The sequence below is a fragment of the Geotrypetes seraphini genome, chromosome 8 (genome assembly GCF_902459505.1).
Source record: "Geotrypetes seraphini chromosome 8, aGeoSer1.1, whole genome shotgun sequence".
NCBI lineage: Eukaryota > Metazoa > Chordata > Amphibia > Gymnophiona > Dermophiidae > Geotrypetes > Geotrypetes seraphini.
Window position 1 is genome coordinate 21,466,441 of NC_047091.1, and position 13,369 is coordinate 21,479,809.

At 41.9% G+C, this 13,369-nt stretch overlaps 1 protein-coding gene across 2 annotated transcripts in view; it reads right to left on the bottom strand.

Moving 5' to 3' along the window:
* Positions 1-13,009, bottom strand: part of LOC117365281 (protein argonaute-1) — a 55,052-nt gene extending 42,043 nt beyond the window's left edge. Inside the window, exons 1-3 of one of the 2 annotated variants that reach the window (XM_033955504.1) lie at positions 12,930-13,009; positions 3,973-4,156; positions 484-604 (exon numbers count right to left, since the gene is read on the bottom strand). In XM_033955504.1, the coding sequence (XP_033811395.1) occupies positions 484-604; positions 3,973-4,156; positions 12,930-12,954 (330 nt within the window). In that variant the 5' untranslated portion in view covers positions 12,955-13,009. Of the gene's footprint in view, positions 1-483; positions 605-3,972; positions 4,157-12,929 lie in introns of those variants that run through there. The other variant, XM_033955505.1, reaches the window with a different exon arrangement.
* Between the last annotated feature and the right edge of the window lie 360 nt (positions 13,010-13,369).

Below are 13,369 nucleotides of genomic sequence, written 5' to 3' on the forward strand. Positions count from 1 at the left end.
GATCGGCTGGAGATGGAGAGAAAAGGATAAGAAACATGATCGCTGATTCAGAGAGTGAGTATCTCAGATTACATTGAGGTAAAGCTATGTTTTTACATAAAGTCACTCATTTAATGAACGTGTTATGTTTGATCAATAAAACCAACAGAAACAGTTTCATAAAATAAATCTAACACTTAAGCACATCTTGGAATCCCTCCCCCGCCCCCAAATATCATTCTCTAGGATTTTACCCATACTGGGCTCCAGCGCCTGTGAAGTGCAAGAACAGGGTGACATCCTCAGAGTTTGGGAAGCCCTGATCAATAGAGGAGCTTCAAGCTCTGCTTAGGGTCCAAGGAGCGTGGCACCGAGGTTTCCCCTGATGAGCACCGATCGCTGGCCTTTCAGCTGCCTTCCACTGGGATACATACATACAGGCAGAAGAGGACTTATTCGGTTTGAGCAGTTTAAACATATCAAACAGCGGAGGTACTGCCTTACCCGTTCGTGGCCGATGGGAAGGGCAGTGACTGTATAGATGTTCTTCTTCCCATCATACACCGGTTTTCTATCACCAAAGATCTGTGGTTTGAAATGCTGCACCATGTATTCCACGACCTCTCTAAAAATGAAAGAAAATAAAATGTCAGAAAGCCACGCCATCTCGACGGAATGTGGACGTAGAAGTACAGTACACTTCTCCCTCCGTATTCACGGTTTTTAGCTTGCTGGCTCCTCCCCCCAAATTACATCAGCTTGCATAGAGAAATCGCTGATTCCAAGCGTTTACAGAGAAAATCACTGATTCCAAGCACTTTCTTCACTGTGTTTCGCCTCTCCTTCAGGAACAGGCCAGGTCTCCCACCATGTTATTCGCGGTTTCACCATATTCACTTTGGTTTTTAATAGAAAACAGTGAATAACGTTTGAAAAGGTTATTCACTGTTTTTCTGTATTTGCGGTTCTGTTAATCCCCTATCATAGCGAATACGGAGGGAGAAGTGTAGTCAACTGTGATCATCCTGGTGCACAGCAGGCAACGTGCCAGAAGGTGGCAGCCTTGTAAGCAAAGATCTTTCCGGCTTTGGCAAAAACCTTCACGATGGATTCTGTAGCCCACGTTTTTCCTCAGGTGAAAGTATAGAATGCTCACCACTGTCTGTCTAGTGCAAATATCAGAGGAGAACTGATAAGCTGGGGTAAAAGTGACCTGTTCCCATCTCTGTCTATATTGTGAGGCAAGAAGCTAGTAAAATGAACAAGAAAAAAAAAATTAAAGCAGCCGCCACTCACTCACTTTAAAAAAAAAAAAAATTTATATTCCACATATTCTACAATTCTATGCGGTTTACAAATTATTCAGGTAATGGAGCATTTTTCCCTAACTGTTCCAGATGGGCTCCTACTCTATCTAATGTAACTGGGGCAATGGGGATTAAGTGACTTGCCCAGGGTCACAAGGAACAGTGCGGGATTTGAACCCACAAGCGCAGGGTGCCAAGGCTGTAGCTCTAACCCACTGCACCACACGCTCCCACTTTTCTCAGTGTGTGCTGAATGAGTGCGTGCTTTCATGCTTACGGGCTACCAAGATGGAGAGTAGCAGTGAGCCCCGTCTTCTTCCTCCACTCCTCTCGCTGTTTCTATGACAACAGATACTGATACAAGACAAGTGAGTGCACAATCAGTCCTACAGCACTGTGTTAGTTATTTAATTCATTCATTTTTCTATCCCAAAGAGCCCAGGACGGGTTACAGGTCAACATAATCAATTTGCCATAGTTACAGTGCAAGATTTTTCAATAAGGCAACACGTACCGAGGATCTTGAATCAATATAAATTTCTTTATAATCTATCGGGGGAGTTAGGTGAAGAGGTCTGTTTTCATTGCTTTCCAAAAGTTGAGGAGTCCTTCAAGGGATTTAATCTGTGGGGGCCGTTGATTGGTTTAAAGAGGTGGGGATATGGGATGTTCCAGATGATAAAATCTGTGTCTTAATTATCTGAAAATGTTTTGATTAAATGTAACCAAATACACAAACAAATGTTGACTACAAGATTAAAGTTGAGCATTAGAAAATACCCACTCGCGAATCAACACATCTCCCCTCCCATTACAGAGAAACCCCCATCCCCTTGTTCTTCAGCAGTCTGTCTGAATTAAACCAACCATATAGCACCCCCCAAAAAAACCCAACCCTGGATCTAACTGAACAAAGAATAAAAGTAAAAAACAAAAGGAATTGTGTATCTCACTTCCGGTTCACCACACAATTGTTTCCCACGTACTCACCTTTATAGGACCCCCAGGGACCCCTGAAGAAGACTTTTTGTCGAAACGCGGACCGTGTTGGGTCCTGTATCCCTAGCGGACTAGGTCCTTTAAGGCTCTTATGTGGATGATTTACTTTTATGTGGATGGAATTATTTTATGTAGATGATTTCAGTGTACCTTTGGAACTTTGACACTTTCAAATAAAGTCCATTTGGGAACATCGTCACTCCAGAGTTTTTTTGGTTTTCAAAGAATAAAAGTGACATCCCTGAGCTGAGCAGATCAGTACGGAGGAAGGAGTTCAGAGAACAGCTTAAAAATACCAATAGAAAGAGCCCCCAGCCCTCCACGCCTCTGGGAGAAGAGAGGCATTTTAGGTTTATTGTTTACGAGGAGAGAGAAACCAGTATTTTTTTAAAAAAGGGACATGTCATTTTCTAAAGAGGTCAACAATGCAGGGGTTTGCAGTTCACTTCCTGTCCACGAGTGTTACCCGAAAGCTTGCACAGAGCATGAGATCATGCACTGAAAAATCTTTTCAATCGACCGCAAGTTCAGGTACAAAGGTAACACTGAACAGGGCTGGGCGACACAAATTCAAATGGTCACAGAGTCACGATAAATCCCAACCGAAAGAGCATTCTGGTATGGGCCTGATTCAATTTTAGCATGCCGATAACGGCAGCTGCCTAAGAAGCAGCCACCGACTGCGCATCAATCACACATCGGCGTCCTATTCAGAATCATCTCTACACTCCTGGAGACACGCCTTAAATGTAGGCCAGCATTTTGATGACTTACATTCAAGGTGCCTGTCTTGCATTTTCAGTGACGCTTAAGCCCGTCCAATGACACTTCCAGGCGAAACCAAGCCCTCGCCTCGCCTTGGGCGCACTTAACCTTAGGTACACGTTTCCGTAGATGTGCTACAGAGGCCTACAACGTAGGCATGCTGCCTCGGACACTTTAAAAAAAAAAAAAAAAGTGCATCCCGATCGGCAGCCTACCACTGCCTGCAATCAGGACGTGCATTTCGAGAATCAGGCCCCCTATGTTCAGGGTGAGGCAAAAAGGTAACCCCCCTAGATGTTTTTTTGCTGTTTTCTTAGCAACTACTTGGAATTTCAAAGTGAAATTGTACAGCTCTATTTGATGTTACCATTTACGTATATGTGCCAAGTGGAATGAGATTATCTTTAAACACGGTAAAGTTACAGACTTTTTAGTGTGACCATCCAGCGATTTTTCCACATTCAAAAATGTTTGCCTTGTAAAATCAGCTTAAAGAGAACGATGTCGTAGAGACGTAGACTTTTGTCAACAATAATTTGGATTTCATAATATGACAATTTACAGATAATTTCTTTAAAAGCATTTCAGATTGGAACAGCAAGGTGTCAATAGCGGCCAAAATGAGAATCCAAACAGTGCGTGCAAAAGGTTTTGAGCAAAGGCGACAGTGGCTGCATTATCTTCCCAAGAACCAGAAGCTCTGCACTGTGAAGAAATTTTGCTGGAATCTGGGGTCGTTTCTTCTACTGTTTTAGCTCAAACATTTTTAACGTGCAAAAATTGCTAGGTAGTAACGCTAAACGCCAGCTTACGAGAATTCAACGTGGTTTAATAGTAATACTGTTAAGTCAAATTTCTGGTCGCAATTTTTTGCCTCATCCTCTAGAGTTTTACAAGCCATACACACCAATTCTCACCTTACCTGTTGACTCTTCGTGGACACTTGTCTGGCTTGATGTCCACTTCATAATGGTATACATCAACTTTGGGAATTTCTACTTGGAAGTAGTTTGCAAGGAGTTTGATGGGTTTTCCAACAGTTCCTATCCCGGGCCGACGGGGGGCCTGGAAAACCTGCTGCAGGGGTGGCAGGTAAGTGCTGGTGGCTGGGGCAGGAGAGAGAACAAGCAAAAGTCAGGGAAGTGACAAGCACGCAGACCTCCCTGCTGCCAATGTACTCCTCAGGCTCAGATTCTCACCCTTACTGCTACCTTGACATGTGAAAACAGAACAAAAAATACTGTGAATGTTATGCCCTAAGCCACAAAGCAGAAACACAGAACAGAACCTGGTTCTCGGCTCCAATTACGCAGCCTCCCTCCACACACAAACCTCTGAATCTCTGCATCTTTTGTGCAGTGCTGCGTGCCACATGGATCTTTTTTAGTTTAAGTTTTTTATTGATTTTTTTCATTTAACAACAAGTGTCATAAATTTTCATACAATTATCTTAATAATACACTTGATATTTCTATAATGTATTTTATACATAACATTTCTTATCTTATATTTCTTATGATTTTATATATCATATAACTGTAATTATTTTTCTTATAAAATTATACAACATATATATTGTAATGATTTTATCAATTATTTTTTAAATTATTAACCTTTTTCCCCTCCCTTTATTACATTGTTTTCATGTAAGAATATCATCTATTAATAATATTTTATTTATAATTTATAATAAAGAGTATAAATCCCCCTCCCATATCCCCTCCCTCCCTTTCTTCTTTAACTATTTTCTTATTATGGGAAAATGAAATTCAATTATTACAATATTTTGTTAATGGTCCCCAAATCTTTTTGAATTTATCCATATATCCTTTTTGTGTTGCAAATGTATGTTCCATTTTATATATATGGCAAACTGAGTTCCACCAAAAATTATAGTTCAATCTGTCACAATTTTTCCAGTTGTGTGTAATTTGTTGTACTGCTATTCCAGTCATTATAAATAAAAGTTTGTTGTTATTTGATAAAATTTGACTTTGAGATCTCATTGCAGTACCAAATAGAATTGTATCGTATGTCAAGGCTACAGGATTTTCTAACATCCTATTGATTTGGGGCCAAATTGATTTCCAAAATGTTAATATGAATGGACAATAGAATAAAAGATGATCTAATGTCCCTGCTTCAAGATGACAATGCCAGCATCTATTAGACTTAGAGCTATCAATTCTATGTAAACGTGTATCTTACACTCTGCACAGCATAAAACACACAAGACAGAGGCAAAGGGAAAAAATCATTAGAAAACCCAGAAGAAACATCCCGTGACTCTGTCTCCATCTCTCTTTTAAATGGTAATGTCATTTAGAGGTGCACTGCTCTAAGAGGTGCCTTGCCAGAATCCATTTCAACATTCCAGCTTGTTTCTCAAATACACAAAGCACCTGTAAGCATTCGCTCTATGTATGAAGCCCATTCTGTGGGCACCTGTGCTCAGAAAATTCATTCATCTTTGCCCTACGTAGAAGGAGCTGAAGCTTGAATGTTACGAGAGAAAAAAAATGGCACAGTTGATAAGTTACAATAACTCTTAATATGAGGAGTGAAACATTTATTTAGTTATTCATTCCATTTTCTATACCGTTCTCTCAGGAGAGCTCAAAAAGGTTTACATTAGTTTATTCCCTGTCTGTCCCGGAGAGCTCACAATCTATCTAACGTACCTGGGGCATTGGGGGGATTAAGTGACTTGCCCAGGGTCTCAAGGAGCAGTGAGGGATTTGAACCCACAACCTCAGGGTGTTGAGGCTGTAGCTTTAACCACTGCACCACTCTAGAAATCAAAACAGTGAAAGTGAGCCAAGTATAGGACAATCATGCCACTGTGACATCACTGATGAATTTGACTCTTATTGGTGGAATGAAGCATTATGACATCACAATAGCAGCTCTGGTTATCAGAGGCTGAAACTCTTCACATTATTTATTTCATTTTCTATACCATTCTCCCAAGGGAGCTCAGAACGGTTTACCTGCATTTATTCAGATACTGAAGCATTTTTCCTGACTGTCCCAGTGGGTGCACAATCTTTCTAATGTACCTGGGGTAATGAGGGGCTTAAGTGACTTGCCCAGGGTCACAAGGAACAGCGTGGATTTGAACTCACAACCCCAGGGTGCTGAGGCTGTAGCTTTAACCACTGCACCACTCTAGAAATCAAAATGTAGCAAAAGTGAGCCAAATATAGGACAATGAAGCCACTCTGACACCACTGATGAGGTTGGCTCTTATTGGTGGAATGAGGCATTAGGATGTCATAGTACCAGCTCTGGTTATCAGAGGCTGAGACTTTTCACTCTATTTATATATTCAGTTTTCTAATCCATACCATTCTCCCAGGGGATTTCAGAATGGTTTACATGAATTTATTCAGGTACTTCAAGTATTTTTCCCTTGTCTGTCCTGGTGGGCTCACAATCTATCTAATGTACCTGGGGCAATGGGGGGATTAAGTGACTTGCCCAGGGTCACAAGGAGCAGTGTAAGATTTGAACCCACAACCTAAGTGTGCTGAGGCTGTAGCTTTAACCACTGCGCCTCTCTCTCCAAATGGTAACTGTATTCAAAGCAACAAACTTCACTTAACTTCCCCCCCCTTTTACAAAACCATAGCGTGGTTTTTAGCGTCAGTCACAGCGGTAACAGCTCCGACGTTCATAGGAATTCCATGAGCATCAGAGCTGTTATCACCACAGCCAGCGCTAAAAAAACACGCTACGGTTTTGTAAAAAGGTTAGTGCCCAGAATATCTTTCAGAACTTAAACATTACATTAACCCCCCCCCCCTTTTTCAAAGCCACGCTGCTAAGCAGTACAAATGAAGGGCTCCTTTTATGAAGGCACGTTAGGGCTTTAACGCGCAGAATAGCGCGCACTAGCCGCTACCTCTTGAGCAGGCGGTAGTTTTTCGGCTAAAAATTAAAAACGCTAGCACACCTTCGTAAAAGGAGCCGTAAATGCCGAGCCGCCCATTCTATTCCTATGGGGGGGGGGGGTTAGGTGAAGTTTGTTACAATTATCAATAAGTTCTACATTATGCAAGACCCGAGTACACATAAAGTCTCACTACAAGGAAATATATAGCTCTGATAGCCATACTGGTCCCAGTGACAGTTTTGATAAGAATCAGTACAAAAAGATGTAATAGGCCATGTGCTGCGGAGATCTCCAGCTGTGGAAACTTCCATGACTCTCGAAAGCAGGGGTGTCCAACCTGCGGCCCCGGTCGAGGGCAATACAGTGCTTTCCTCTGCTGCCCCTGGGTGTTTACCGTCTTGCCGGCTCCCGCCTCTGTCTTGCTGCAGCGTTTGCGCGGCCCCAGAAACATTTTTTTTTCAGCCAATGCGGCCCAGGGAAGCCAAAAGTTTGGACACCCCTGCTCTAAAGCTTGACCACCTCACCAGCTTTTCTTGAGATTCAACGGAGAAGGGAAGAAGGTGGGCAGAAGGCCACTCAAGGTTTTTATTTATTTTTTTTGTAAGAAGTCAAAACCATTCGCTTGGCAAGAGGATTTGTTTGAACCACAGCTCTGACTGATGCTGGAGACTGCCATATGCCCTTCCTTACCATGACACTGGAAGTTCAGTGTCAGTGAGGGTGCAAGAAGGCAGCAACAAAGGGGGATTTTTCACTGCCTGGAAACCGGGGACCCACATACCTCTGCTCTCCATGGCAAAGCTCCATAAACTCTTACTTTGTTATGCAAATGTGACCAGCTGGGCAGAAGGGCTGGAGAGGCCCATGGTTTGGTGGAGTACAATGTATTCAGTGAGCAGTGTAAAATCCAGCTGCCATTATAAATTCAACAGGCCGGTGCAGGAAAGCACAGACTTTTTCACAAAGGAAAGCTGTTGTGCCTGGGGCATTTTGAGACAGAAGTGGAATGAAAAAAGAGAAAGAAACCCCATAACCCCTCTATACACAGCCTAGCAGGAGAGGGACATGTGAAGGGGGACCTATGTGATCTGGAAAGCTTGTGTACCACAGCAGGCATCTTGGATTACATCCTTCTATAGATAAAACTAGTTGTGAATCTTTGATTCACACATTGCTTATCTCAAAATTGTATTAATTGCAACATCATTTATACGGGTCTTCCAAAACTAGCTCTCAAAAAAATTACAGACTGTACAAATACTGCCACTAGGATGTTAACCAATGCCCATAGATATGACCACATCACTCTGCTTTTGAAAGATTCTCATTGGCTCCCGATAAAATTTTGACTGGTGCATAAAGCTTTGACTTTAGCTTTCAAAGCATTACGGACTGGGCAACCAGAACACAGTAGCATAGTAAATGACACTCCATCCAGTCTGCCCATTAGTTATTCTCATTAAAAATACATGATTAAGTTAACTTAATCATGTAGAAGTTAGAAATTTGCGCTCTTCTAATAGTCATCAATTGGCCTTGGCTTCCGTCCACCTAGTGAGATTAACCTCTACATGTAATTCTGCTTTTTTGGCTTCTGTACCCTATTTATAGAATTCTTTGCCAATAGAACTACTTAGGGCTCCTTTTACTAAGGTATGCTAAATGAAAAATACTAACGCAAGCTCTATGGAGGCGTTAGCATTTCGCGTGTGCGGCATTGTAGTAAAAGGAGCCCTCAGTGAACTTTCTTATATTAAATTCAGAAATTTGTTAAAAATCTATCTTTTTGAATTAGCATTTTCTTAGGTCGAATTTTTTCTGTCAAAAGGAGAATTAATATTATATTGGTGTGAACACTGAGGGAGAGATTTGCAGTTGCGGCCTTTATATTTTTATGTTACCCATTTTAACCTGTATTTACCTTTTTTTTTCTTATTGCTTATTTTGAATTTTTATAGTCTTACTTTTCTTTTGCTGATGGAGTTCCTTTCCTTCTGTTTTACATTATGTAAAAAGCTACGATGTTGTACCGAACAGTGGTCTATAAATACAAATCGACAAAAAAAAAAACCATATCGCTCCAATAAATAAGAGTCACAGCCCAAAAAGGATGCAAAAGAGCAGAATTGGAAAAGCATTCTGAGGGTGGGAGCCTCACGGCCCAAGTCTCATTCATTTTCAGAATCTAAACCTGCATTTTGCTTGCCACCAGCATTACCGGTTGTGTCCGGAAAACATTTCCATTGACCTCTTGTAGTAAAGATATGCAGTTGGTCATGAAAGCCTGTATACAGCATCCTAACTGGATCATTCTTATATTCAGCCAATAAACAGTACCAGAATCTACAAAGAACCAGATTTTCTCAAAGGTTAATACAAGAAGGAATGAAATTGTGATAAAAAGCCCTTTCCCTGGGTATACAAGCAGGCAAACCCCTTTCTTTAAATTTAGACCGAACAGCTGTCTTTTATCAAATGCATATCTCTCAGAACAAGAGGTTTAAAAGTTTACCTTTGCCCATTAATCAAGTTTTCAACTTTGAGGAATTGTGCAACAGAATGCTCCTTCTGCATTGCATTGTTTTTTTTTACATTTTTCTAAGATTTCAGCCTGCAAATAGTAACTCAGAAAAAAAAAATGCAGCCTTTAACTTTCTTGCAAGTGCTTCGAGATGAAATAATCCCTGTTGCTGTTCTACAAATAAGACAGGCAACAGAATACTTCTCGAGGCAAAGTCATGTTCCACAGACACATTACCACCAGAATCAGACATACCAGAGGAGCAGCCTAGTGGGTTTGGCAGCAAACTGGGAAACCTGGGTTCAAATCCTGCTTCTCCTCCTTATGACCTCAGCTTAAATCATTTCACCCTTTACTGCCTGTGGTACAAACTTAGGCTCCCTTTTATCAAGCCATGTTCGGGTTGTTGGGTTTTTTTTTATCACCAGCAGCTGCGGTAAAAGCTCCAACACTTATAGAAATTCTTTGCATGTCAGAGCTTTTAGCATAGCGCCCGGCGATTTAAAAAACCCCTAACGGCCTTAGACTATGAGCCCTGTGATGCAGGAAAATGCCTATTGTATGTAATCAAAGCAGTTTCCTTGGAAAGGCAAATAATCCAATCAAAAAAATCTAAAACTTTCAGACACCTGACTAAATTTAAGAAGGGTATGATAGTTTTTCTTTGTACAACCCCCAGTGCAGACACACCACCATCAACTGGACCGATACAAAAACAATAAAACTAGTGTTTCCTATTGTATCATTTGCTTTTTCTTCTTCTCGTATGTTTTGTAACTTTTTTTTATTATTGTAAACTGCTGATGTAGTTGATGGGCAGAATATCAATTCCCAATAAACTGTAACTCCCTGACTTGTATTTGCTTCCTGTTACTCTTGGGGCTGCAATGCAGTTGAGCTCGACATGCCAGCAGCCTACATTTCATAACAACTTAGCCCCAAGAGAGGATTTATCAGCGTTAAATTCCAAATTAACTGATGTTTCATTACAGTTACATTCAAAACCTTGAATTCAATTCTTTGTTCACTGGGCTGACCAAGCTCCCAAAAGAAAATGAATTATCTGCCACATAGCAATGAATTGTATCCATCACATTCCAATGTTTTCAATATCCTGTTCGGTTCAATGTTTGCAAAAGGTTATCAGCTGCATCTTCCAGGATCTGAACTGCTCCTAAACTTAAGTGAATTTGTCAATCCAATGAAAAGATACTTGGGCTGTTTTTTCTTCATGTGTTTTGGAGCAGAGGCAAGCAGTTTAAGTCATATCATTCCACTTGTGATGTATCAGCAAGAAGGGGGCTCCAACTCACTTCAAAGACCTTGGATAGCCCAGCAGTGGAAGGCATCAAGACATGCACATCTCACTTCAAGGCTTATGCTCATCATTTAAACCCATATGGCCAACAATTTCTACTGCAAAAATTTAGGAAACTTATTTTCAGTAATGTAAAAATTAGACTGTATGCCAACTTGGGCAGAAAAATAATGTGTAAACTGGACTGCAACCCACCTTTGAAAAGAGCAAATAATAAATTTAAAAATCTAAACTCATTGATTATTTTACTGACCTGATATTAGTATGGAGTTCAACTCAAACAGAATAAGGAGAGAAGCAGCATCTTATGGCCTTAGCAGCCAGACTTTAAAATGAAAAGTTCTATCCTCACAAGATATCACTAGAAATGCCACTATATATGACAAAGACTGGCGATGAGAAGTCACCCCAAAACTGCCCCAGTAGGAAACAGCTTATAGCATCTAACAATTTATGAGCATGAATGTTTCAAAACAAGAGCATACAACCATATTATCATTGTGCATGTTAAACATATACTATAAACACAGAGAAAAGATTTTCTCAGCCTTCCCAGAAGCATCTCTGATCAGCAGAAGTGCTGAGCCCACAAAGGGTCTTGCCAAATCCTAACCATACCTCAAAGCAAAGACCTCTGGTCTTCACATGTCACAGCTACTCTTTGGCATTCAGTTAAACTTAAAATACATTTTAACATACCATTCGATCAATGAAGTCCACCTGGCCTAAAGAACAGTGAGGACATATTCATCCCTATTTGATTAGGGAAAGACTATAATTTTAAAGAAACGTTTCTTGCAATTTTGAAGAGGAATCTAAAATACAGTAACTTGTATGACAAAGCAACGCCTCTGTTGTTTCAATGATGTCTACAAGAATGGTGAAACAAAAAAAAAAGAAAAACTTTTCCTATTAGGAATAAGATGAATGAGGTTTTACAGGCTTTATAAAACTAATTCTAAATAAGCCCTTACTTAACATTTTCCTACTGATAGATCAGTTACTTAAAAGAGGTTAAATTGCAAAGAAAGAGACTCAGAATAATGGAAGATGTTGGCATTCTGACTGATCCATTAATGCCGAGAGAGGGAACAGCTGAAAACTTATTTCCTGACGATCTTGTCCTCTCTGGCTGTTGCTATGCATCAGCTCTTCCCGCTGGCACCTAAGGAACTCCAGGATTCCCACCTCATCCTCTACTCTGTACATGCCCTCCTTCCTCCCTGCAAACTCATCTCACCACCCCTTCACCACCTCTTCCCAATGGCAGCAGCCCCCTCTCTTCCTCCTCCCTACAGACTCCTCATAAGAATAGCCTTACTGGGTCAGACCAACGGTCCATCAAGCCCAGTAGCCTGTTCTCACGGTGGCCAATCCAGGTCCCTAGTACCTGGCCAAAACCCAAAGAGTAGCAACATTCCATACAGAATTTGAAAGAATAGCAAGATTCCAGAATCTCAGAAAGTAACAGGATTCTATAATCCCAGAGAGTAGCAACATTCCAGCATCTCAAAGAATATCAAGATTCTGGAACCCCAATGAGAGCAACATTCCAGGGCTGAGATTGTGATGTCATTCCACAGTGCCTCAGAGCCAACCTCATCAGAGATGTCACAATGGCTTGATTGTCCCATACTTGGCTCAAATAAGAACATAAGAATAGCCATACTGGGTCAGACCAATGGTCCATCTAGCCCAGTAGCCTGTTCTCATGGAGACCAATCCAGGTCACTAGTACCTGGACAAAACCCAAGGAGTAGCAACATTCCAGCATCTCAAAGAATAGCAAGATTCTGAAACCCCAATGAGAGCAGCATTCCAAAGATCAGATTGTGATGTCATAATGCCTCAGAGCCAACCTCATCAGTGATGCCACAATGGCTTGATTGTCCTATACTTGGCTCACGTAAAAATAGCCATACTGGGTCAGACCGTTCTCACGGTGGCCAATCCAGGTCTCTAGTACCTGGCCAAAACCCAAGGCGTAGCAATAGCAAAATTCCAGAATCCTAGAGAGATGCACCACTGCATGCTACCGATCCAGGGCATTTCTCAATAGCAGCCTATGGACTTTTCCTCCAGGAACCTGTCCAACCCTGCCTTAGCTCCACGGGGTGCACTCGTCCCCTTCGCGCATCCCCTCACCTGCTGCGGAGGCTCCCGCTTCCATCCCATAGACGCGGCGCGGCGCGGCGAAGATCGCTCGTACAGCCGGCGGGCTTCCCTCCCTGGACTCTGCGCAGAGCTCGGCGCAGGCGCCCAGCTCAGCCAATCGGGTGCCGGGCTGCCCGCGGCGTCAAGAGCGGCGTCCTTGAGCGCCGCCGTGCCCACAGCGCCCCCTGCGGCACCGTGGCAGGACCACTTCAGGTTTTTTTTTTGCATTCCTCTTTGAGGACCAGAGAAATGATTATGCCAGGTCTTTGGCTTCAGCAGTGAATCGTGACCCCTCCTAATTCTGACCCAGCATTTTAATTACCTGTAATTAGTGCCCTTTTCCACCCCCCACCCCTCTCCTTGTAGTTTGCAAATGTGCTCCCTCTGGGAGCTTGGCCCAAGTAGTTGGGCTCGAAAGGGGCAGCTGAGTA